The sequence below is a fragment of the Chrysochloris asiatica genome, unplaced genomic scaffold (genome assembly GCF_000296735.1).
Source record: "Chrysochloris asiatica unplaced genomic scaffold, ChrAsi1.0 scaffold00008, whole genome shotgun sequence".
Classification (NCBI taxonomy): Eukaryota; Metazoa; Chordata; class Mammalia; order Afrosoricida; family Chrysochloridae; genus Chrysochloris; species Chrysochloris asiatica.
Genome location: NW_006408526.1, coordinates 14,107,676 through 14,130,314, shown reverse-complemented (window position 1 = coordinate 14,130,314; position 22,639 = coordinate 14,107,676). Strand labels below are relative to the sequence as shown.

Here is a 22,639-nt window from a genome sequence, read left to right as displayed (position 1 = left end):
CTGGGCAGTGAATAAGGAAGATCGTAGAAGAATTGATGCCTTTGAGTTGTGGTGTTGGAGGAGAATACTGAAAGTGCCATAGACTGCTAAAAGAACCAATAGATCTGTTTTGGAAAAGGTGCAGCCAGATTGCTCCTTGGAGGCCAAGATGGCTAAACTTGGTCTCTCATACTTTGGACATATTGTCAGGAGGGAACAGTCACTAGAGAAGGATGTCATATTTGGTAAGGTGGAGGGTCAGAGAAGGAGAGAAAGACCCCCAACGAGATGGATCGGCCAGGTGGCATCCTTGATGGCGTCAAGTGTGGCAGTCATAGTGAAGTTGGCCCAGGATCGGACATTGTTTCGTTCTGCTGTGCATGGGGTCGCTATGAGCCGGTTCTGATGCAATGGCACCTGACAACAACAACATTAAAATGAAAAGGCCCTGGTGTGGTGCTGTAGGATAAGCACAGGACTGGTAACCGCAAGGTCAGCAGTTCAAATCCATCAGTTGCTATCTGAAGTCCAATACAGGGTCACTAGGAATCACAAAGGACTCAATGACACTTAACAACAACAAAATTAAAATGAAAAGTGTGCATAATCCATTTGAAATGGTAATTTTACTTCTAAGAATTGATTCTGCAGGAATATTCACACAAACACACAAGAATTTACTGCTGCTGTGTAATCAAGAAAATGAAGTAACCAAAATGTTGATAAAGAATGAACTTTGTAAGTTGATCATAGTAACTTCACACAATGGAATATTATATAGTAGTAAAAGAAAACACAATAGGTCTTATGTACAAACAAAAATCTATTCATAAATGATCTACATAATTAATAGAATATAGGTATAGTACAACAAAGGAACCCTGGTGGCATAATGGCTAAAACACCCGACTACTAACTGAAAAGTTGGCAGTTTAAACCCATCAGCCACTCCATGGGAGAAACATGTGGCAGACTGCTTCCATAAAGATATACAGCCGTGGAAACCCTATGGGGAAACTTTACTCTGTCTTCCAGGGTTGCTATGAGTCAGAATTGACTAAATAGCAATGAGTATACTGGATAGTGCCATATCACTTTTATTAAATACTTTTATTTCTATATATATACTACAATCTTATGTTTATTGTATCCTATTTCCCTCTATCTGGGTAAAACATAAAAATATTTACAGAGCAGCATTTTCTGTGATTAATCCTAAATGATCATAGAACATTTTGATTTAAAAATTTTTTCAGCATTATTTGAAATTTTCACAAGTATAAGTTAGTTTTACATTAAAAATATTTTTTAAAACCAATACAGGATGTATTCAAAATTAATGATGAAAAATTGCTCATTTGAGACAAGCATTTGAGCAAGTAAAATAATCAATTAGACACTGATTCCAGTTTATGGTGTTTTCAAGTTCTGTGTATCTGCACAAGTGTAATGACTAGTCAAAGGAGGTGTTAAGTCCTAAAGATTTTTTATCTTTTATTTCTAAAATAACACTGAACCTTTTAATAGGCAATGGTGGTGTGCTGTGGAATCAGTTCAGATGCATAGCGACCCTATGTAGGGTTTCCGAGGCTGTAAATCTTTTCAGGAGTAGAAAGCATCATATTTATCCTGCTTTAATAGGCACTTGTTGTTGTTATTGTTATTAAGTGCAGCCCAGTCAGTTCCAACCCATAGCGACCCTATGTAGGGTTTCTGAGCAGCAGCTGGTGAATGTGAACTGCCAACTTTGCAGTTCAAACAGCTTTGGAATCTGACGTGTATCAGAAGTAGTTTTATTAAGTTGAAGTCAAGTGGAGATGCTAGGAAGCCTGAAGTGATTTTTAACATAGTATGATGCTCCTTAAGGCAGTCCTAATTGTTTAATTTGGAATCTAAAATCATGTCAAAGAAAAGCTGAAATCAATATACCTTATGTTGTTGTTGTTGTTAAGTGACATCGAGTTGATTTACACGCATATTGACCCTGTGGAGGGTTTCTGAGGAGTGGCTGGTGAATTTGAACTGCTGACCTTGCAGTGCAAGCTAACCTTGTAGTCCAGTGTATTATCTCACAGTGCCACACCAGGAATATACTTTATAGCTAAACAAATATTAAAGCACTGAGGAAATTATGTTTCAAATAATTTTGTTGTGTGCTGAAGAGTTGGTTCCAACTCATAACGACCTTGTATAGCTGTGAATGTTCTGAAATCAAGTAACTTTCCTATAAAAAAGGAACGTAGGCTGGCCAACTAATGAAGCATTCAATGCTGTTTGCATAACAGTTAAAAGAGTAATTTAGTCATTTTTACACATGGTGGTATTTATGACATGAATTTGGCAATGCAAAGTAATGTGGGTGTCATCACTTAGAATTATGAAATTTCTGTACTTCATTATGCATTACATATGAAGAACTGATGTCCAAAATAAAATATACATATTTGCTGGTGAAAATGAAAGTTATTAAAATAAAGAGGTACCTTTGAGAAAAACATCTTGATCTTTGAATTAAGAGTCACCTTTTGTTGTTGTTGTTGTTAAGTGCCATCGAGTCGGGTCTGACCCATAGCGACCCTGTATAGGGTTTCCGAGTAATGCTATTTCCAGTGACAAATGTCTTATAGATACTGCAACACCCAAGGTATTGTAGACTCACAAATGACAGGCAAATTAGTATACTGCTAAGGAGAACACATTTCAGTATCTTATGTAAATTTTCACAGTTGAACAAATCTTCAGTATCGTACCTATAAAATTGTTTTAATAATGGGTACTTCTTAGGAGTTTTATCAGAACTGAGGTAGCACATTAGCTGTGTACACAATCAGCACTCCACAGTAATAGCTATTATTAATATTATTGGTATTATTCAGAAGAGGAATGAGTTTGAAGGCACAGGGAGATGCCAGCAATGTCAAATCCGGCAAACTATTCAGAGCAATGGGGAGTAAAGAGCAATAATTGGATTTATTAATTTGTAAGTCAGTGATGACCTTCATGAGCAGCATTTCTGGAGTGGTGGTGTTGGGGGAAAAGGTAGCTAGTGATAAAAGTGGAGGAAGGTGCTGCAGAATATTTACAACTGATGCTATGAAGAGAATGAATAAAATAATAAGACAACAGTTCAAAAGGCGAGGTTGTGGCTCAAACCCACCAATCGCTCCACGAGAGAAAGATGAGATTGTCTGCTCTTGTAAAGATTTACAGTCTCAGAAGCCCTTCGGAGCAGTTCCACTCTGTGCTGTATGGTGGGATATGACTCGATGGCAATTGGGGGTGTGGTGTGTGTGTGTGTGTGTGTGTGTGTGTGTGTGTGTGTGTTAAAAGGCAGAGGGCCAACCCAAGGATTTTTCAAACCAATATACAAAAATCATTCTCTACACCAGGGAAGAAGCTAGTGGAGAAGGATTTTATGAAAACAAAACAAAATCTGATTACCAAGACACAATCCTGTAATGTTTCTCAAATGAGGAAGCTAAGAATATGCAAATGGTAATGCACTCAGGCTTGGACTGTATGCTGAAAAATTGGAGGTATTTCAGCATACAGGCCTGGTGATGTAGTTCTGAAAAACTGGAGGTTTTTTTTAGCATATTAGTCCTGGTGATCTAGTTCTGAAAAATCAGCAATTGAAAATCCTATGGAGTTTAGTTCTCCTCTAATAGTTCATGAAACAGAATGTAATGGAAGACACCTGGTGGTACTGGGGGCTCTGTCACATGCTCTTTTGTTTGTTTTGATTTATTTTGTTTTTGTGAGTGGAATTTTGTGATAAATTGTTTAAAAGTTTAGATTGTCTCTTTGAGCACATATACAAACACAAACACATTTTGTAAATAATTAGGAGAATTAATCTGTTTTATAATTTATGAACCAAACTTCTCTTAATGGTTCATAGATCCAAGAAAGTTACCCACTCTTCAGACTTAGAAATAATTTTGATAAATGCAGATTTAGACTCTGTACATAAATTGAAATGAATGATTTAGTGAGATTTTCTATGAAATACCAACAGAAATTACTTATTCAAAACATAGAAGTTGTCTTTTAAAAATATAAATAACTCTAGAAATGATATTAATGGCTCAGAATAAATGCTTTATATGTCATAGAAAATGTAATAAAGATGAAATGGATCAAATTCTAACTATATGTCAAATGTTTCCCAGACATTTTTCTAGAAGTTATAAAATTTACACATGGTAGATGTTATTTCCTCACGTTAACAGTTGAAGCAAACAAAAATCAAAGCTCAGAAGTGTAAAGTAATTTATCCACTATCAGGATGCAAATTCAGACCAAAGGTCCAGATAAGATTCTCTCTCCCTAAAACCAAAATGAAATCAGTGCCTAAGAAATCAATTCTGACTCAGGACAATTCCTATCTCTCCTTACCTATAAATAAAGTTAATACTATTTTAGGGCAATATACACAACAATTTTACTGTGTGGTTAATGGAGTTCTAGTGTGGCACTGAGGAGCTCTGGTAGTGTAGTGGTTACGAATCGGACTGCAAACTGCAAGGTCAGCAGTTCGAAACTACCAGCTGTTCCACGGGAGAAAGATGAGGCTTTCTGCTCCTGTAAAGATTTACAGCCTTGGAAACCTTGTACAGGGTCACTATGAGTTGGAACTGACTCCATGGCACACAACAACAATAAGTGTAGCACTGTACAAGGGTGGCAGTTCAGACTGACCAACTGCTCCTTGTTGTTGTTGTTGGTGGTGGTGCCATCGAGTCGGTACCTATTCATAGCAAACCTATGCACAACAGAACGAAACACTGCCTAGTCCTCCGGGCTAACCTCACAACTGTTGCCACACTTGAGCCTATTGATGCTACCACTTTGCCAATCCATCTCACTGGGGGTCTTCCTCTTTTTCTTTGATCCTCCACCTTACCAAACATGATATCCTTCTCCAGTGACTGGTCCCTCCTGACAATATGTCAAATGTATGAGAGATGAAGTTTGGCCATCCTGGCCTCTAAGGAGCACTATGGCTGCACTTTTTCCAACACAGATCTATTGGTTATTTTGGCAATCCATGGTACTTTCAATATTCTCCTCCAACACCGTAACATAAATGCATCAATTCTTCTACAGTCTTCCTTATCCACTGTCCACCTTTCACATGCATATGAGGTTATTGAAAATACCATGGCTTGGGTCAGGGGCACCTTAGTCCTCAAGGTGGCATCTTTGCTCTTGAAAACCCTATACAGTATCACTGAGTCAGAACAGACTCAATAGCACTGAACAACAACAATGTGTAGGTTAACAAAGACTGTTTTATTTTATTTTATTTTTGTCTTTCAGGCCAAAATGCTGAAGAACACTCTGAAAAGAAGAAAAGGTGATGTCAAAGGTATTAAAATTATCCTTGCAATTCATTCTTGCAACTCTAAATCTTGGATAAGTTAGATCACTATTTACTTGAAATTCTCTCCATCTCTTAACTCTTGAGAAATTACTCTTGCTTCATTTTCCTCTGAACTCTCTGACCCATTTTCCATTTGTCTCTTTGTTTGTCCCCTTCCTAGCACTTTCTGCGTTTTGTTCTCTGCCGTCCTTTCACTGTCCGTATACTTTTTGGGTGACCTCATCTACTTTCATGGCTACAACCAACACCAAATAACTACTTTCAGCTCAGACTGAGCATAAGAGCTCCAGATACACCTGTCCAACTATCTCCTTCATATCTGCATTTGAATGTATCTTGTGGCTGTTAATTGATATTGAGTCAATTCTCCCTGTATAGGACTTCCAAAGCCGTGCATCTTTGTGGGATCAGAAAGCTTCATCTTTCTCCCTCAGTGTAGTTGGTAGGCTCAAACCACCATTGACCTTGTGATTATCAGTCCAATGCTTATCCAACAGAGCCACTGCACTGCCTAGATATTCACATGTCTCTTCAACACTTCAAAATCAAATATATTTATGTTAAATTCATGTCTCCACCACTGAAATCTGCCCCTTCTCTTATATCCTATTAGTTGTTGAGATGCCTACCTAATCATTTTCCTGGGTCCTAAGTTGGGTAAATAATTTTTGATTATTAACCACTCTCCTTTCCCACCCTTCAACACAGACATCCAATTGTTGTTGTGAGCCGTGGAGTCGGTTCTGACTCATAGCGACCCTGTACAGGGTTTCCGAGGCTATAAATCTTTATGGGAGCAGAACGCCTCATCTAAGTTCTGTCAAGATTACTTGCTTCATATTTTTGAATATGTACAATTTTTTCCTCCCTTCTATATTTCTTTTGGTGGTGATTACATGCTGTGGAGTCTGTTCCAACTCATTGTGACCCTACAAAGGGTTTCTGAGGCTGTAAATCTTTACAGGAGCAGAAAGCCTCATCTTTCTCCCATGGAACAGCTGGTAGTTTCAAACTGCTAACCTTAAGGTTGGCAGCCTGATTCGTAACCACTATGCTACCAGAACTCCTTAATGCTTCTTTTAGTTATGCATTTATCATTCTACAGTATAACACTCCAAGATTTAATTATCTAGTGTTTTTCATCCTCTTTTGTTCCCTTCCAATGTATTCTTCCCCTTGCACCCAGCCTGTTCCTTATAAAGTCAAAGTTTGATCACATTGTCATTGTGTATAAATCATAAATGGAATCCCTTTCTTACTTAGAAGAGTTTCCTTATAATGGTTAAAAGATGATCCTTCATGGATTTGTAGAACTTCACTCCTTAGTTCTCCCTTCCTTCTTGATAAATACTACAGCCAAACGAAACCATATTCATTTGCTCAAACACACCTGGTTCTCCCAGACCTTGGTGTCTTTTCAGGTATTTACTCTTTGGCTAGGAGGCTTTACTTATTTCCTCTTATCAGATGTCTAAACTAGTCCTGATGTGGTGCTGTGGGTTAATGCACTGAACTACAAAGTCAGTTTGCACAGCCAGCTGCTCCTCGGAAACCCTATAAAGGTTGCTATAGGTCAAATCGACTTGACAGCACTCAGCAACAAACTAAAGCCTTAACATGCAAATCAGATAATATCTCTCTTAGGAAGCCATGTCAGAGATGGTGTAATTTTTCCTTCCCATTATTATTATCTCTATCACAGCTCTGTTTCTCTCACACAGAACTGAATCTTGCTGTGGTGGGATTACTATTGTTAGTTGTCATCCAGTCCATTCTGGCTCATGGCAACTTTGTGTGTTACAGAATAGAACTGCTCCACTGGGTTTTCTTAATGGAAGCAGGTCCTCAGGTCTTTTCTTCCAAGGTACTGCTGGGTATACATAAGGTTTAGGTTAGCAGCTTAGCACACATTTTTGTGCCACACAGGGATCTAATAATTGATTTGCTTGTCTTTTCCACTGAACTATTTATTGGCTCCTCGAGGGCAGTAACTACTCTGATAAAAATTTCTATCTGAAGTTTCTGGCACAATGTCTTGATTACAGTTACTCCTGATAAATACACTTAATGAATAAATATGATAAATCTATCACCTAATGCAATGGATTCCTGGTGTGGCACTGTGGGTTAACGCACTGAACTGCAACGGTTGGTGGTTCAAGCTCACCAGTTGCTCCTCAGAAACCCTATACAGGGTCGCTATGAGTTGGAATCAACTCGACAACACTTAACAACAACAACAATGCAATGAAAGGTGAATTTATTACATAACATGGCTTTAGACTTTGCTATACCACTCACTGTCGTATGAAAGATGTCCAGAAACATCTTGCTGTATTTTATTTAAAACATTTCAATTCCAAAAATAGATAAATTACCATTTTTTTCTTAATATGAGTAAACTCAATTTAAATGCATGTTTTTCACATCCTTATAGCCTCCTGATACGGCTCTATAGTTTATTAGCTACACAGATTTGGCAAGTTAAGGGATTCCTTTGAGACCAAACTAGCCTAACTACAAAACAATAACTCTTTTCAGATTGTCTCACAGATTGAGGTCACATGAAATTATGTATATTGAAGCTGTTTAAGATTATGTATTATCATAAATGAAGGAGCTCTGGTAGCGTAGTGGTTACGAATCGGGCTGCGAACCTTAAGGTCAGCGGTTCGAAACTACCAGCCGCTCCGCGGGAGAAAGATGAGGTTTTCTACTCCCGTAAAGATTTACACCCTTGGAAACCCTGTACAGGGTCGCTATGGGTCGGAACCGACTCGACGGCACTTAACAACAACAACAACAAATTATCATAAATGAGTTCACCCAGAGGTTCCTCTGAAGAAATGCCTGAGATCTATTTCTAAAAATTTACCCATTGAAATATCTATGGCTTATAGTTAAACTCTGATACACATGGAGTATTTTACAATTCGTTGTTCCTGTTGTTAAGTGCCTTCAAGTCATTCCCAACTCCTAGTGACCCTGAATAGAGTTTCCTAGGAGCAGCTGGTAAGTTTGAACCACAGACCTTGTGGTTCAAACCAACTTTGCAGTCCAGTGCATTATCCCACAGTGCCATACCAGGACTCCACATTTGACAACAGCAACTTAAAAAAAAAAAAGAAAAATGTCATAATGTAAAGTATATTATATCCATTCTTCATTTTAAGATCCTGAGCAATAATATTACACTGTAATAAAAGATATGCACATTTCCCAATGCCAACAAATAAATTTTTTTCTTTTGTAGGAATAAGCGACACTTGGAAGAACCAACATGAAATGAAAGGAGTTACAGTTTTATGAAAATTTAATCCTATAACACTATGAAATTTAACAAAAAGGGACAAGCCATAGGAATGCCTGCCATATCTTTGTCATTAATCTCACAATGGAAAATTAAGGAAAAGGGGAAAAAGTTATTATAAAGATTTATTTCAAATTAGCATTGAATCTTTCTTTTAATTCAAGATAAGGAAACCTGCTGACACGTATAGTAAAGTCAAGTCACTCATTTTCCTAAAAATAAGCAAAAGTCAAAAGCATTTAATTCTAACAGATCTTTACTAATGCTACTGCAGGTCAGCCCATCCATTTTATGCTAGCATGTTCAAAACTGATATATCAGATCTATAACTCCCCCCCTCCGCCCAAACACATTGTCATCAGCCCAATTTATAGAGATCCTACAGGACAGAGTAGAAATACCCCCACACAGTTTCCAAGGGTTTAAATCTTTATAGAACTAGACTGCCACATAATTCTTCTGCAGAGTGTATGGGAGATTCAACGTGCCAGCTTTTTGGTTAGCTACTGAAAACTATAACCACTGTACCACCAGAGGTGTTTTATCACAGACCTAAAAAGCCCAAACCAAACCCACTGCCATTGTGTCAGTTCCAATTGAAATTGAAAAGAGCCATCTCGGAAATGAATATTGTGGATTATATGAGGTGGCTTAAAATAGTTCATGGGAAACGAAGTGAAAAGATAGTGGAAATTTTCCACAAAGTTTTTGAAGCCTCGTATTGTATAGAAACTGACTTGATAAAGGCCAAAATCTTTTGTAGAATTTTTTAAATAGTTGGATTAAAATAATAATAGTAAAGTTTCAAATAATTTCTGTCTTTCAGAAAACTCAGTGACAGACTAGTTTAGTATTTTGGCTGTCACTCCTGGCCAAATTTAGCAAAAATAATCCTCTATACAAAAATATTTCTACTCATTAACTATTTCAAGAATATAAGAAGACAGTCTTTCTTTAAGTTGTTCTAAATATTTTGCAAGGATATATCCAATTTAATGAACATATTTGTGTGCAAAGATAGCTATTTTGGTACCTAAAATAGTTATATGATGTCGAATAAAATAGAATTGTCCATATTGAGTATATTTTTAAAATATGCTATTGTTATTGTTTATACTTTGAATAGAACACAAAAAAGAAATGTTTACTTTTAATAAAATTTGAAATCTGAATCAACAGGCTACTGATTACATCTATTTTTGTTATTGTTGCTATTGGCACAGATCAGTTTTATATCATCAGCATTTATTATCATTTCAGTGGGTTTTTTTCTAAAAATGTGAAAATTTTTCAAAAGGAATATATTTATTTTCATTTAAGTTTAAACACAAGAATCACTAAAAGAAAAATAAAGCTGTATGAAATATACTTCTCTCTTATGAACTTTGGATTTAGGCCCAAAGTGGTAAATTATCAAATTAAGTTTAAATTAACCAGGTTCAGACTTAAATAGTATGGCAACTTTATACATAGAATATCTTAGATCTCTGAAGTAGTCTTAGACTATCAAATTAATTCTGAGGCAGAAAAAACAGAATTAAATCATGTCTGTCCACAGCATGCCAAAACTCTTTGTTTTATAATCTGCCATTCTTGTCTTTGAGTAAACGGTCTATAATATCATTAAACATATCTTGTTTCATGACCCTTATACACAGATAGACTAGGTTCTGCAGTCTTACAAGTAACCACTGTAGGGAAATCAAAACTAAATAAACCTGACCAGCCACATTTTATATCTTTAAATTTAATCCAACACGAACAATTAAAAAAATCCATTCTGTGTCATTATGAGAAATGAATTCCATGTTCATCTCCCAGAATACTAAATTTCAAGATCTATCCTTATTCTTTTGTACATAAAGTCATAGAGGTTGCCTTATACTCACTGGTTACATTCCACCTTTAATTAGACTAGAAAATCACATGTGCATATGTTCTTCATCAGTCCATTCAACAAACACCAATCACCTGAGTCACACTCTGAAAATGGATTTTTCCAAAATCTTGCTTAGATTCGCGTTAAGGACATTCAGCACACTCATTTTTCACACTCAGAAAGGTCTCTAAAGCTCTTTTCTTCATTGGAAAATGCTTTCTTATTTTCCCCCTTAATTTATAATTCACATTTAAAAAAATCTATAAACACCTACATAAAATCAATTATTCATAATTATGAAAAAATTTGGTTACTAACACTGTTATGCTTGAATTAAAGAAAAGATGTAAACCTTACGTTGTTTCAATTTTCTCAATCCTAATATGTGAAAGCATAGCACACTTAGACGTTGTACACTTCATTTTTTTCGACTTGAATTCTGTATGCAGCTTCTTATATTTACAGGTGCTTTAAAAGTAAAAGTCTATTTTATATAATATTTTCATCACTTAAAGAAAATAATACTAGTTAAAATTATCCCAAATTGGGTTGAAAAATGATGTGGAAGATGAAAGTACTACCATTTTATAATGTGTGTATCTGGTAGTCAACATACAAAGTTTAGAGTACTTAAGAACGTAAAATTTTAAAACAAAACAAAAACAAAAATCCACTTAGATTTCTGTCACATTTGAGAAAATCTCTCAAAATTACTGCATATAGTAATATTTAAAAAGTCATTTGATATTGGCAAAGTTCTTTCCCATATATTTGGATCATGGGTTATTTTTACAGCTGGCACTGTGTTGATAGAATGCTAGAAGATGCATAAGAAAAACACTTAAACAAAAATCATGTATTAGAGATAATTCCTCATACCTATAACTGTATGATATATTGCCACCACATCCTTTTTAGAGCTTAGCACCCAAAATATAATTATGAATCTGTAAAAATGACCACTCACAGGCCTAGCTCTAATTTATATGTATTTCTGCTTGAAAAATAACTCCCTCTTACTTTGCCGTATTTGCATTGCTGTATATGTATCCTATATACCTGACGATAACAAATAGTGTAATTGATTAGTAGTACTCAGAAAGTTATCGTATTTCTGCAAAATGACACTGTTATGTCAATTTACAAAAATGTCAAATGCTTCATTCAAACTCCTTATTAATCTAAGTTCTAGAATAAAGTCCTAGTTAAAAAGAAACCAAAAATTAAGGAAGTTATGTCATTAGTTAGATGAACTAATGGCAAATAAATATTGATGAAAACAAAACAAAATAAAACAGTGCCTTTCATCTATTCTAACTCATACTGCTGTTCTGAGTAAAACATTGATTAAAATAATTAAGTTAATTAAACAGACATCCTTCAAATACTTAAAACTTTCCATTTTTAGATTCTATTATTTCTTTGTTTAGTACATTTTCTTTGAGAAAAAGGTTTAAATTAAACAATATCAAGTTTGATATCATAGTTGATATCATGATACAAATGCTCTGTAATTGAACATTATATTACTGCTATGAAAACATGCAAAATTTATAGAGAAACAACTCCTATATGTCTTACATAACCAGTAATCACTATCTTAACATATAATTTTGAACAGTGATAAATTAGCATGTAAAACTGAGGAGATAATTGATACTTCCTTTAAGAGTAAAAATGTAACACTAATATTATATGGACTCATCATATTTTAGATTGTTTTAAATTAATGTTGTTGTTTTTTAATATTAAGTTACAAAATGTTTTGGAGGGGAGTACTAAGCAACTGTTTCATGACAGCGTTAGGTGAGGTCACACATTTAATTCCACTGAGTAGAATAATAGTTCCATCATGTTGGTTTGTGAATTCAGGTGGATCAGAGACTAATGTGATTTGCCACCAAGGTAAGGATTCATGGAGTTATAGCTACAGGATATATGCATAGTGTGATAGTAACAGACATTTACAACCAAGAATATAAGAGCAGGACAGCCTCCAATGACATCACCAGATCATTAACCAACCGACTCAAATATATACCCCACACATCACTGCTTCCATCTCTTACTTTTAGCAAACCATCCATGGCCTTCACCAGTGCAAAAGAGCATGTGACTCCTTTAAAGCCAGGCATATATTTGCTCAAATGAAAAACAAAAACCAAAGGGATAAATTTTAAAAAGAAGAAACTCGACTGTGTAAAATGCTCACTAAATTGACATTTATGTAATAGAGATCCAATGAAATATTCAGAGATTCATGTGTATTATCCAGATAAGAAAAACAGGAAAAGCCACCTGATTATCCCCCAAGTCTAAACCTTGCTTTTAACTCTGATTTACTCATGCATTAGGCATCTGTGAAAGTCTTGAATTTCTTTCTTTAAAAATTAACAGAACAACAACAACAATAACGAAGTGAACGCTATTGTCTCATCATCATTCTCTTCTAATTTATCCATAACTTGTTCTGTTTTACTTACAGGCATTTGTTACAGCAAAACTGTTGGCTGTCTCAATGTTGTCCACGTGAGGTACCAAATTAAAAGGAGCTTCCGACGCATTGGGACTGGTGTTATGAAGAAAAATTGCTAATCGAAAAGCAGTGTATTCCTGATCTGTGTTTCGGATGAAGAGACCACCTATTAAAAACAGCAGGAAAAGCACATTCAATGTTTCCTCTGTTAAATATTACACCCTCCCCAAGCACTGTCAAGTCTACTGATGTTCACAAGCACAAGCATAAGCAAAAGGAACTGTTCTGACACATCTTGGGAGACTGTCCTTTGTCCCGAAGGTGCATGCTTAGTATTTTAGTCTTTAGGACAGCTCAGCTTTTTCCTGTCCCAATTCGTCAGGATCACAATGACCTCTGAGACCATTTAGTGTGTTTTCCTTTCTCTCTCTTGCCCTCCCTATGACACCAAGCTCCCTGCTACATTAGCTTCCTAAGGGCATTTCTCTTAGAGGCAAGCAGATGAAAGAAAAAGAGGATTTGCATTAAAATACAGAAATGCAGAGATGTAGTGACACACAGGGAAAGGGAAATCAGAAAGGAGAAATTAACTTTGTTTTCCTGCTGCTCGTGGACTCAGCCTAATTAGCTCCGTTTTGTGCACAGTCCACTAGAAATGATGCAGCGTTGAAGCAGGATTTAGCTGGAAGAAATTCAATAGCTGCGTCCCATTAAAACACAGGAGGGGAGAATAGCAAAAGAAGCCAAGGATGGAGAGGGTCCCTAGAAATAGAGTCGAGATGCAGGGAAAATCCTCAAGAAGAAGACAAAATTAAAGAAGAGAGGTTTCAAGAAAGGGGATTCTAACTTTGGAATCAGTTAATCGATGGCAAAAAGAGGCGGGGGCTGCGGGTGGAAATGCTTTTTTGCCCAGTGTCTTTCTGTAATAGCGACAAAGCTGCAGCGTCCAACATGGGAAGAAGTGACACCAACCCAGCCACCCACCCACAAACTAGGCAACCTTCATACTCTAGAGAAAAGGATGTAAATCTATATTTCATGAAGTGGAATCAAACCCCACAGAGAATCCGCACCCTCAGGACCCCCAACTTGTTCTAATCCTACTTAAGGGACTTGAGCCAGAGAAGATAATGAGGTTAAGGGCCCTAGGATGGATGGGTAGGCAGACCTGTGTAGATTTCTATTGAACCTGCAGGAAAGAGGCAGTCTTTTCAAAAAGGGAAGGAGAGGGAAGAAGAGAGGACAAGAAGCCCAAGGTTTCCTGGAATTGCTTATCAGCAACTCATTTAACTCACTTTTAGAAATCTACAGCCAGCCACATGCACACCCCACCGGAGTAGAACTTACCTATTTGCACGCTGCTCGGAAAGGCTCCCATGGCGAGTCCCCAAAAGCCAGAAAATAACAAGACAATCTGTCTGCAAATAATCCTCATCTTCTTTTCTCCTCTCCCTGGAGCGCACTCTCTTTCTCTCACACTCTTCCAAAAGGCTGCTCACAGAGGCATTGAAGACGATGGCGCTAAAATTAAAAAAAAAAAAAAAAAAAAAAAAAAAAAAAAAAAAGATGAAGAAGAAAAAAAGGAAAGGTTTGGATGGTTTTATGATTATGACTAGTTGTCTTTAACAACCCATCGTGAGCTGCCAGATTTTTCCCGCAGTCTCCATAGCCCTGGGAGAGGTTTTCTGTCCGGCAGCAAATGTTACACATGCAAAAGATGGTGGTAGAACGTCTAGTGGCTGCTCACAGAGATGAGACATGCGCTCTTTCTGTGCCTCACTCGCACTCGCGCTCGCCCCTCGCTTCCTCACATACACACAAACACTGGCGCCGCGGCCGCCACACGCGCTCCCTGGCTCGCACCCGCAGACATTCCCCCCCACCAGCCTACACCAGCTCTGCGCTCCGCTGCCCATCTCGCGCTTCCTTCCGGAGCGCACCCTGTCACCGTACGCCCCTGGCTTACAGCCCCAAAGACTTCACCCTTGGGTGCTCACCAGAGCGCCTCAGTCTTTCTGAACCTCCAGATCTAGTCTGGAGGTAGGTTTTGCTTCTCACCACTCACTGAGTCCCTGCTCTCTTCCCGGATTCGCAGAGGGACGGATTTCGAGGTTGGGCACCCCGAGTGCCCCTCTCTTCGCTTTCTGGGCGCTTCTGCTCCTCAGCTGTATTTGGCAGGAAATTGACCCGCGGGCCGGGTCCGCAAACCTGGATAAGGGGCTGGGGGGTTAGTGCCTCCCCATGCCCCCGACCCCCTGCCGCATCCTTGCAGGCTCGGTGGGAGGACGGACTGCCTCCCTCTGCTCGCGTTCCCTCCCAGCCTAGCCCTCCTCTACCACTGGGCTGCGCGCGGGGGACTCCGGTCCTCGCTGCAGCAAAGATTTCTCACCAGCAAACAGCTGTGGAATCTGGAGAACCTGAGACAGGAATGGGTGAGGTGAAGGAGGGAACTGAGTAGAAAAAAGGGGTAAGGGGCAATCTCTGGACAAGCGTAAAAGGCCAGGGCTAAAGAAGAAGTGATAATGAGAGATAAGGCGTGAAGGAGAAGACCCAGAGAAGTTGAAAGGTCCTAGGAAGAGAAGGGAAGAAAAGGTTAATTTTAAATAACAGGCACAGTTTAGGGTAATAAATAGGATAAGGAAGAGATTGAGAAACGAACATTGAGTGACCCCTCTAAGGCATTCACTGAAAGTCATAATGTAGAACTAGGAATAAAAACTGTATAAAGTAAGGAAAGTAATTAAGGAATCCATTTTTTCCCAATTGTCTGTTAAAGAGGATCCTTCCCCTCTGTACTGTGAGCAGGAATGGCAGTTGTTGAGATCTGAGAGGGAAGGTGAGGACACTCTTTGAGGCAGTGGGCATAGTGTCTAATAGAAAAAATGGGGTACTTTTCAGCTACGACTCTTCTTAACTCTGCCTCGGGGATACTCTGCCCCCATTCTACCCCCAGGAAATCTTAAGCAGTTCATTGATGGGGTAAATAGTTGCTTGGGCTGGGTAAAAGAAAGTATATTATCCTACAGATTTGTGGGACTATGTTTCACTTCCTCTCTAGAGCCATCTTTTGGATTACTGCCATTTCCCCTGGTTACCCTTGTGTGGATTTTGTACCCCATCCAAGGGCAGTGGCTGTAGAGGCAGTAAATGACAGGTTTGTGATTCCGTCTCTATGTTTGGAGGCCTCCTAATCTAAACAGTACATGAAGTCCCCAACTCTAGTCAACTCTCAGAGAGAAACCTCCAAGTGTTTTGAACCCTCACAGAGCTTTTAAATTGAATCAAATTATTTGGAACATTGAACATTGGTCCTCAATAGTTAGAGCTGAGCTTTTGAGTAGTCATTAAAGATTTAAGATTAAGGAGTTGGGGTTATGTCTTTCATTAAATTCTATACCAACTGCCTATGTTTATGTAACATAATGGTTGTAAAAAGAGGAGAATAGATTGATTAATGAGCAATTTTTGCAAGGGCCCCCACCTGATTAAAAACTTTAAAAAAAATGGCTCCTATGAGTCAGAACCAACTTCACGGCACACCACCACCACCACCACCATGCTATAAACTTCTTTATATTAAGGCACCATAAAGGTCCGTTTTTGTAGTTTGCGGGGTCGGTTCCAACTCATAGAGAGCCTGCACAGTGTTTCCGAGGCTTTCAATCTTTACTGGAGCAGAAAGCCTCCTCTTTCCTCCGTGGAACCCGCTAGTAGTTTCGAACTGCTGACGTTGCTGTTCACAGCCCGACTCGTAACCACTACACTACCAGAGCTCCTTTTGTAGATGTTGTCAAAAAGCACTGCTAAAACCTCGGAGTGTTTTCCAGCTTTCCAAATTCTGAATTTTGCCTTTTAAATCATACCTTTAAAAAAACCCACTACTTTTCTGTTACATTTTGCCACAGATTGTTATGACAAAAACAACCTAATTGTGAGTAATTGGATTATACAAATCGTACATTTGTCATTTCTGTTCATAAGGCTTTATAGTCTTGCTAGTCAAGTGGGATTTGAAATGTTGGGTTTTTTTGTTTGTTTGTTTGTTTTTCTTGTTTCTTTCCTCAGTGTAAAACCCAAGGCTGTAAACAAAAGCATCCTGTTTTCTGTCTTAAAAACACATCTAACATTCAAGTTGAATTTAAGTTAAATGAAAATTTCAAAACACACCAAATCATTAAACATGGTAACTGGGAAAGCTCTACCTAAATAGCTAAAGACAATAACTAATTTTTATTCTTATCGAAATTTTTTAATCTAGGCTTTCTTTCATATGTTGACATGAATGCAGTACAACTTCTGTTTTTTAAAATAATTTATTTTACTGCTGTTGTTAAAACTCTACACAGCAGAACATACACCAATTCACCGATTTCGACATGAACAATTCAGCAACACTGATTACATTTTTCAAGTTAGGCAACTATGGTGGTGGTGGTGGTTATGTGCTGTGGAGTCAGTTCCGACTCATAGTGACCCTGCACAGGGTTTTCTAGCTGTAAATCTTTACGTGAGCAGAAAGCCTCATCATGGCTGACCTTAAGGTTCGCAGCCCGATTTGTAACCACTACGCTACCAGAGCTCCTTTAGGGAACTATACTTAGCCTCTTTTTCAAAATTGTTCAGTTATGGAGAGGATCCCTGTGCTAATCTGACCACAAATGGCAAAAACATTCTTTCAAAGTAGTAATTTCTTTTTTAGAATTTCTAGTTTTTCCAATTAATCCAGACCCCTATTTTTGTAAATCTATAATCTATATCTCTATAGGTGTATATATACACACATACACATATCCTCCCCTCACCCTCAAAATAATGCTCTCTCTTACTTTGTCATACTATTCTCTGAGAAAGGAGCTCTGGTAGTGGTTACGAATCGGGCTGCTAACCTCAAGGTTGGCAGTTCGAAACTACCAAATGTTCCGCGGGAGAAAGATGAGGCTTCCTGCTCGTGTAAAGATTTGCAGCCTCAGAAACCCTGTGACTCCACGGCACTTAACAACAACAACAACATTCTCTGAGAGGAGTCCTGGTGTGACACTGCAGGATAATCTCTGGACTGTTAACCACAAGTTGCGCGGTTCAAACCCATGTAGCTCCTCAGAAACGCTATACAGGGATTCTATGAGTCGAAAGCAACTCAATGACACTTAGCAACAAAACTTTCTAAGATGCAACAAAAGCGTTTGGGAGTTTATAAAGAAGAAAGGAGACAGAAGGCTGGGCCGTGAATAACAGAAATGGCAATCAGCAACACTGAAAATTCAATGGTGAGAAAAAACAAAGTGGCTGGTAAAGGCAGAGCCAACACTTGCACTTTTAAACCCAAATATCTGATTCTCTGAGCCTTTTTGTAAATATGACTTGTCATCTGCCTTTTATTAACTGAACTGTGAGTTTACTTTAAAAAAAAAAATTTCTTGAATACCTTTTTGGAGTTTTTGTAAAGGTAAAGGTAAAATACCTTGCTACATTAACATAAAATTTCAAAGTTTTATTACTAGTTGAGAAAACCAAAAATATGTTTTATTTTATTGGTTTTGGGTTAATAAAGTGCATCAACTTTAATTTGCTATTTAATTGAAAGCACTACACATGAAGACTTCTAAGATACTTTTATAATTTTCCAGATCTCTAACCCTATGATGTGAACTCAGTTAGCATTTGGGTGATTCGTGGTGCTGTGGGTTAATGCATGAGACAAGGTCAGTTTGAACCACAAGGTTGGTGGTTCAAGCCACCAGCTGCTCCTTGGAAACCCTAAATAAGGTCACTATGAGTTGGATCTGACTCAACGGCACCTGACAACCACAACTATGAGAAAGGCTTTGTGCTAAATGGTGTTGGGAGATATCCAAAGATACAACCTTGTATTGAAAACATTCACACAGCATGGCAGAATCTGATCATTGAGCATCAAAAAATTTCTATCAAGGAACAGACAGATAATGGCAATTTTCATGGGGGATATCAGGAAGGTTTTGTTGAGGAAAGGCTACCTAAGCCCAGAATTTTCAGTGAGAAGAAATACATATGTTATTTTCTATGTGGAAACATAGACTCCAAAGGCATGTCTATGTACAGTACATATTGATGAGCTGTACATATAGAGTGCAAATTGAGGATGTAGCGTATTATATTTAAAAGAAATTTAACTTGGACCATTCATGGAACATACGAAAGGGAGAAATTGGGATACTGGACTTTATTCTGTGAGAAATGGGCTGAGATTTTTTAAACAGTTTGATAACATACTCAGATATGACCTTTTCAGAATGGGAATGTAGGTGGTAGGGAGTTGCAGAGATGGCGGTTTGGTGATGTGGAACAGAAGAGACAGGAGTCAGGAGATCAGTTTGTAGTCTGTCCTTTCAGAGAATCTACAATAAGATTTCTGTTCTGCAGGAAACACACTGGACCACAAGGTCGGTTTGAATGACAAGGTCAGAGGTTCATATTTACCAGCCACTCCTCAGTAATGCTATATAGTTTCTCTATGAGTCGGAACCTACTGGACTGCACTTAACAAACATTAAGAGTTGGAATCGACCTGATGGCCAAACATGACAACAGACGTAGTGAACTATAAAAAAACCCAGGATGACAGAGATTGGGAATTTGACTGAGGTAAAAATGAAAGGGTATAATCACTACCTTGTTGGCAGTTCAAGCTCACCAGCTACTCCTCGGAAACCCTATACAGGGTTGCAACCGACTCAACAGCAATTAACAACAACAATAATCACTACCTAGTTGAGGAGTCCAGGTGTGGCACTGTGGGTTAATGCACCAGACTGCAAAGCCATTTGAACTGCAAAGTTGGCGGTTCAAGCTCACCAGCGGCTCCTCGGAAACCCTATACAGGGCCGCTATGGGTCGGAACTGACTCGACAGCACTTGACACACAGAGTTGGGGAGGACTGGGCGGGGGCTAGGGGGTGGTCCTGCCAAGTACTTCAGAGTCAGGGTTAAAGGCAATTCCAAGTTTGAAACTTGTGTGAGTGCTTTAAAGAGGGACTTAAGTAATCAGAAGGATGGTGATGTCTTCAACTCGTAAAAGGAGGAATGACTGTTGGATTTTCATCAAATTATTCTTGCACAAATAGTGTTGTTGTTATATCATATACTGAGTACCTACCATGTGTGTTGATAGTTGAAGTACTTGAGATAGATATAAAAGCGAATGACACAAAATCCCTCATCTTATTGGAAGGCTCCTAAAGTTTATTAGTACTTATGTGCCAGAATCTATAGACATTCTTCTTGCTGTTGTTCAGTGCCCTTGAGTTGGTTCTGACCCATAGCGACCCTGTATAGGGTTTCCAAGGAGAGGCTGGTAGATTTGAACACTCAACCTTGTGTTTTGCAGTCCAGTGCTTATCCTACAGAATCCCTGAGTTACGTAGAAAATGACACTGTCAAATTACAAAAACTAAGAAATAAGCACACAGTAAAACCAGTTGTCTCCCAGTGCATTGTAACTCATGAGGACCCCATTGTGTTAGTGCACCATAGGTTTTTCAATGGCTGATTTTTCAGAAGTAGTTAGCCAGGCCTTTCTTCCAAGGTTGATTCAAACAGCCAAATTTTGAGTTTTCAATTGAGCATCTTAAATGTTTGCATCTCTCAACTTTTGCACTGGCACGTTACTATTAACTAAAATGCAGAGTTCATTTTGATTTTGCCAGTTTTTCCACTTAACTTTATGTTACAGTATCTAATTAATATACCTCATTGCATTTAGCTGCCATGCATCTTTAGTTTCCTCTGTTCTACTATAGCTTCATCAACTTCATTTTTCAGCACCTTGACAGTTTTGAGGAGTGTTACTCAAGTATTTTGCTGATCCCTGTCCCTCAGTTTGGATTTATCTGATGATAAAAATGATTAAACTATGGTTATAGATTAAAAAAAAAAAAGATTATCGATTATCAGAGCTTAAATGACCTTATCATTACATCACATCAGGAGATCCATGAGATCTCAATGACAATACTGGTGATGTTAACTTTCACCATTTGGTTGATTTGCCACTGTGAAGTTAGTTTTTTCTATTCCATATACTATTCCTTGAAAGTGAGTTAGTAACTCTGTCTCATGTTTCTAGAGAAGAGATTTGTTGTTGTTGATAAGTGCCGTTGAGTTGGTTCTGACCCATAGCAACCCTGTATAGGGTTTCCAAGAAGCAACTGGCTTGAATCTTGCAGTTCAAACGGCTTTGCAGTGCAGTGTACTAACCCACAGCACCACATCAGGACCTCAGGAGAGACTACCTGCATATATTATCTGAAATTTTTCTGTAAGGAATACTTGTCTCTTCTCCCCATTTTTTTACATATCATTTTAAATTTTTCATATATGTTCCTGTTATCATTTTGTAGCAATGGGGAAAATATCCTGCTTCACACAGTGTAATGCTTTACCTTTTTATCTATCTGTCAACCTTGCTTGGAATCAGCATGCTGATCTTGCCCTATAGCAGTTCCTTGATTAATCTTTTGTCATCTCTCTACCTCACTTGGTCTCTCTGTGAAACTGATTGACATTGTGTGTGACTTTAATGCTGATAAATCCTTTCTCTTCCAGATCCACAGAATCTTCATTACACCAAAAAGATTACTTTCCTTGTTTTAGGTTCCTCATTTCTCTCTGGAGCCACTATAATTGAAAGGGGTCATCGAGTAGGATTTGGCAGTCTTTCCCTCATTCAATCATTCTTTCTCTGTGCATTTCTAGAACGTTTACTAAGATCAGTGTATCATGAGGGAATCAGAAGTGTTTGCATTAGTCCTGGAACTTGCTCTTAATAAGTAAGGGATGCCAAACACAGAAATATGTGCATAAGTGCACATAAACAAGTAAGTATAAAGGTATTGTTGTTAAGTGCCGTCGAGTTTGTCCTGACATATGGCAACCCTATATAGGGTTTCTGAGGAGCAGCCGGTGGATTTGAACTGCTCACCTTGCGGTGTGCAGTCCAATGTTTATCCTACAGTACCACACCAGGAGTTTGAGTAGTATGCTGTAAATTCTACATTCATGGTAACAATCTGATGTGATCTCCTTTAAGGCAGGGATTACATCATATTAAACATGCACCTATCCTCAACCCGTAGCTAGCCTTTATCTCAGTATTTATTCCAAGTTGCAAAGTCAATTAAATTTTCATGAGAAACTTAACATTTGACTTTGATAATAGGTTATGGAAAGGTTTTTATTAATAAAAGTTAGAAAAAGCACCATTCAAGAAAGATAGAAGAGGAATGTGTGCACTAGAAAGCCCATGATGGGGATTAATAGCCAGCAAAACTCAAGAGTTTGATTAAAGCCAGATTATGAAGAGAGAAATATTTTGAAAATCAATTCAGAAGTAACACAAAACGGAGCTTTGAACTACACATTTTCTTCCTAATTTGTTAGTTGTATTTCTCTTTATGATAAACAGGTCGTATTTCTTAACTTGATTCATACATAGGCAGTTGTGGAGAGCTGATGAAATGATTTAGATTAAAAGTTATTTCAACCCTGGGACCATCAAGGGAGAAGAGTGGGAGTAGAGTGTGGAACCCTATTCAGAGAAGTGGTGATGCCAGAGATGGAGGCAGAGATGAT

The 22,639-nt window shown here is 38.0% G+C and overlaps 1 protein-coding gene across 4 annotated transcripts in view; it reads right to left on the bottom strand.

Annotated features, from left to right (window-relative positions):
• GRIA4 (glutamate receptor, ionotropic, AMPA 4) overlaps positions 1-15,370 on the bottom strand; it is a 532,647-nt gene extending 517,277 nt beyond the window's left edge. For 2 of the 4 annotated variants that reach the window (XM_006833788.1, XM_006833786.1), the window contains exons 1-3: positions 15,028-15,370; positions 14,378-14,551; positions 13,038-13,196 (exon numbers count right to left, since the gene is read on the bottom strand). In XM_006833788.1, coding sequence (XP_006833851.1) covers positions 13,038-13,196; positions 14,378-14,465 — 247 coding nt within the window. In that variant the 5' untranslated portion in view covers positions 14,466-14,551; positions 15,028-15,370. Of the gene's footprint in view, positions 1-13,037; positions 13,197-14,377; positions 14,552-15,027 lie in introns of those variants that run through there. The other 2 variants (XM_006833789.1, XM_006833787.1) reach the window with 2 other exon arrangements.
• Between the last annotated feature and the right edge of the window lie 7,269 nt (positions 15,371-22,639).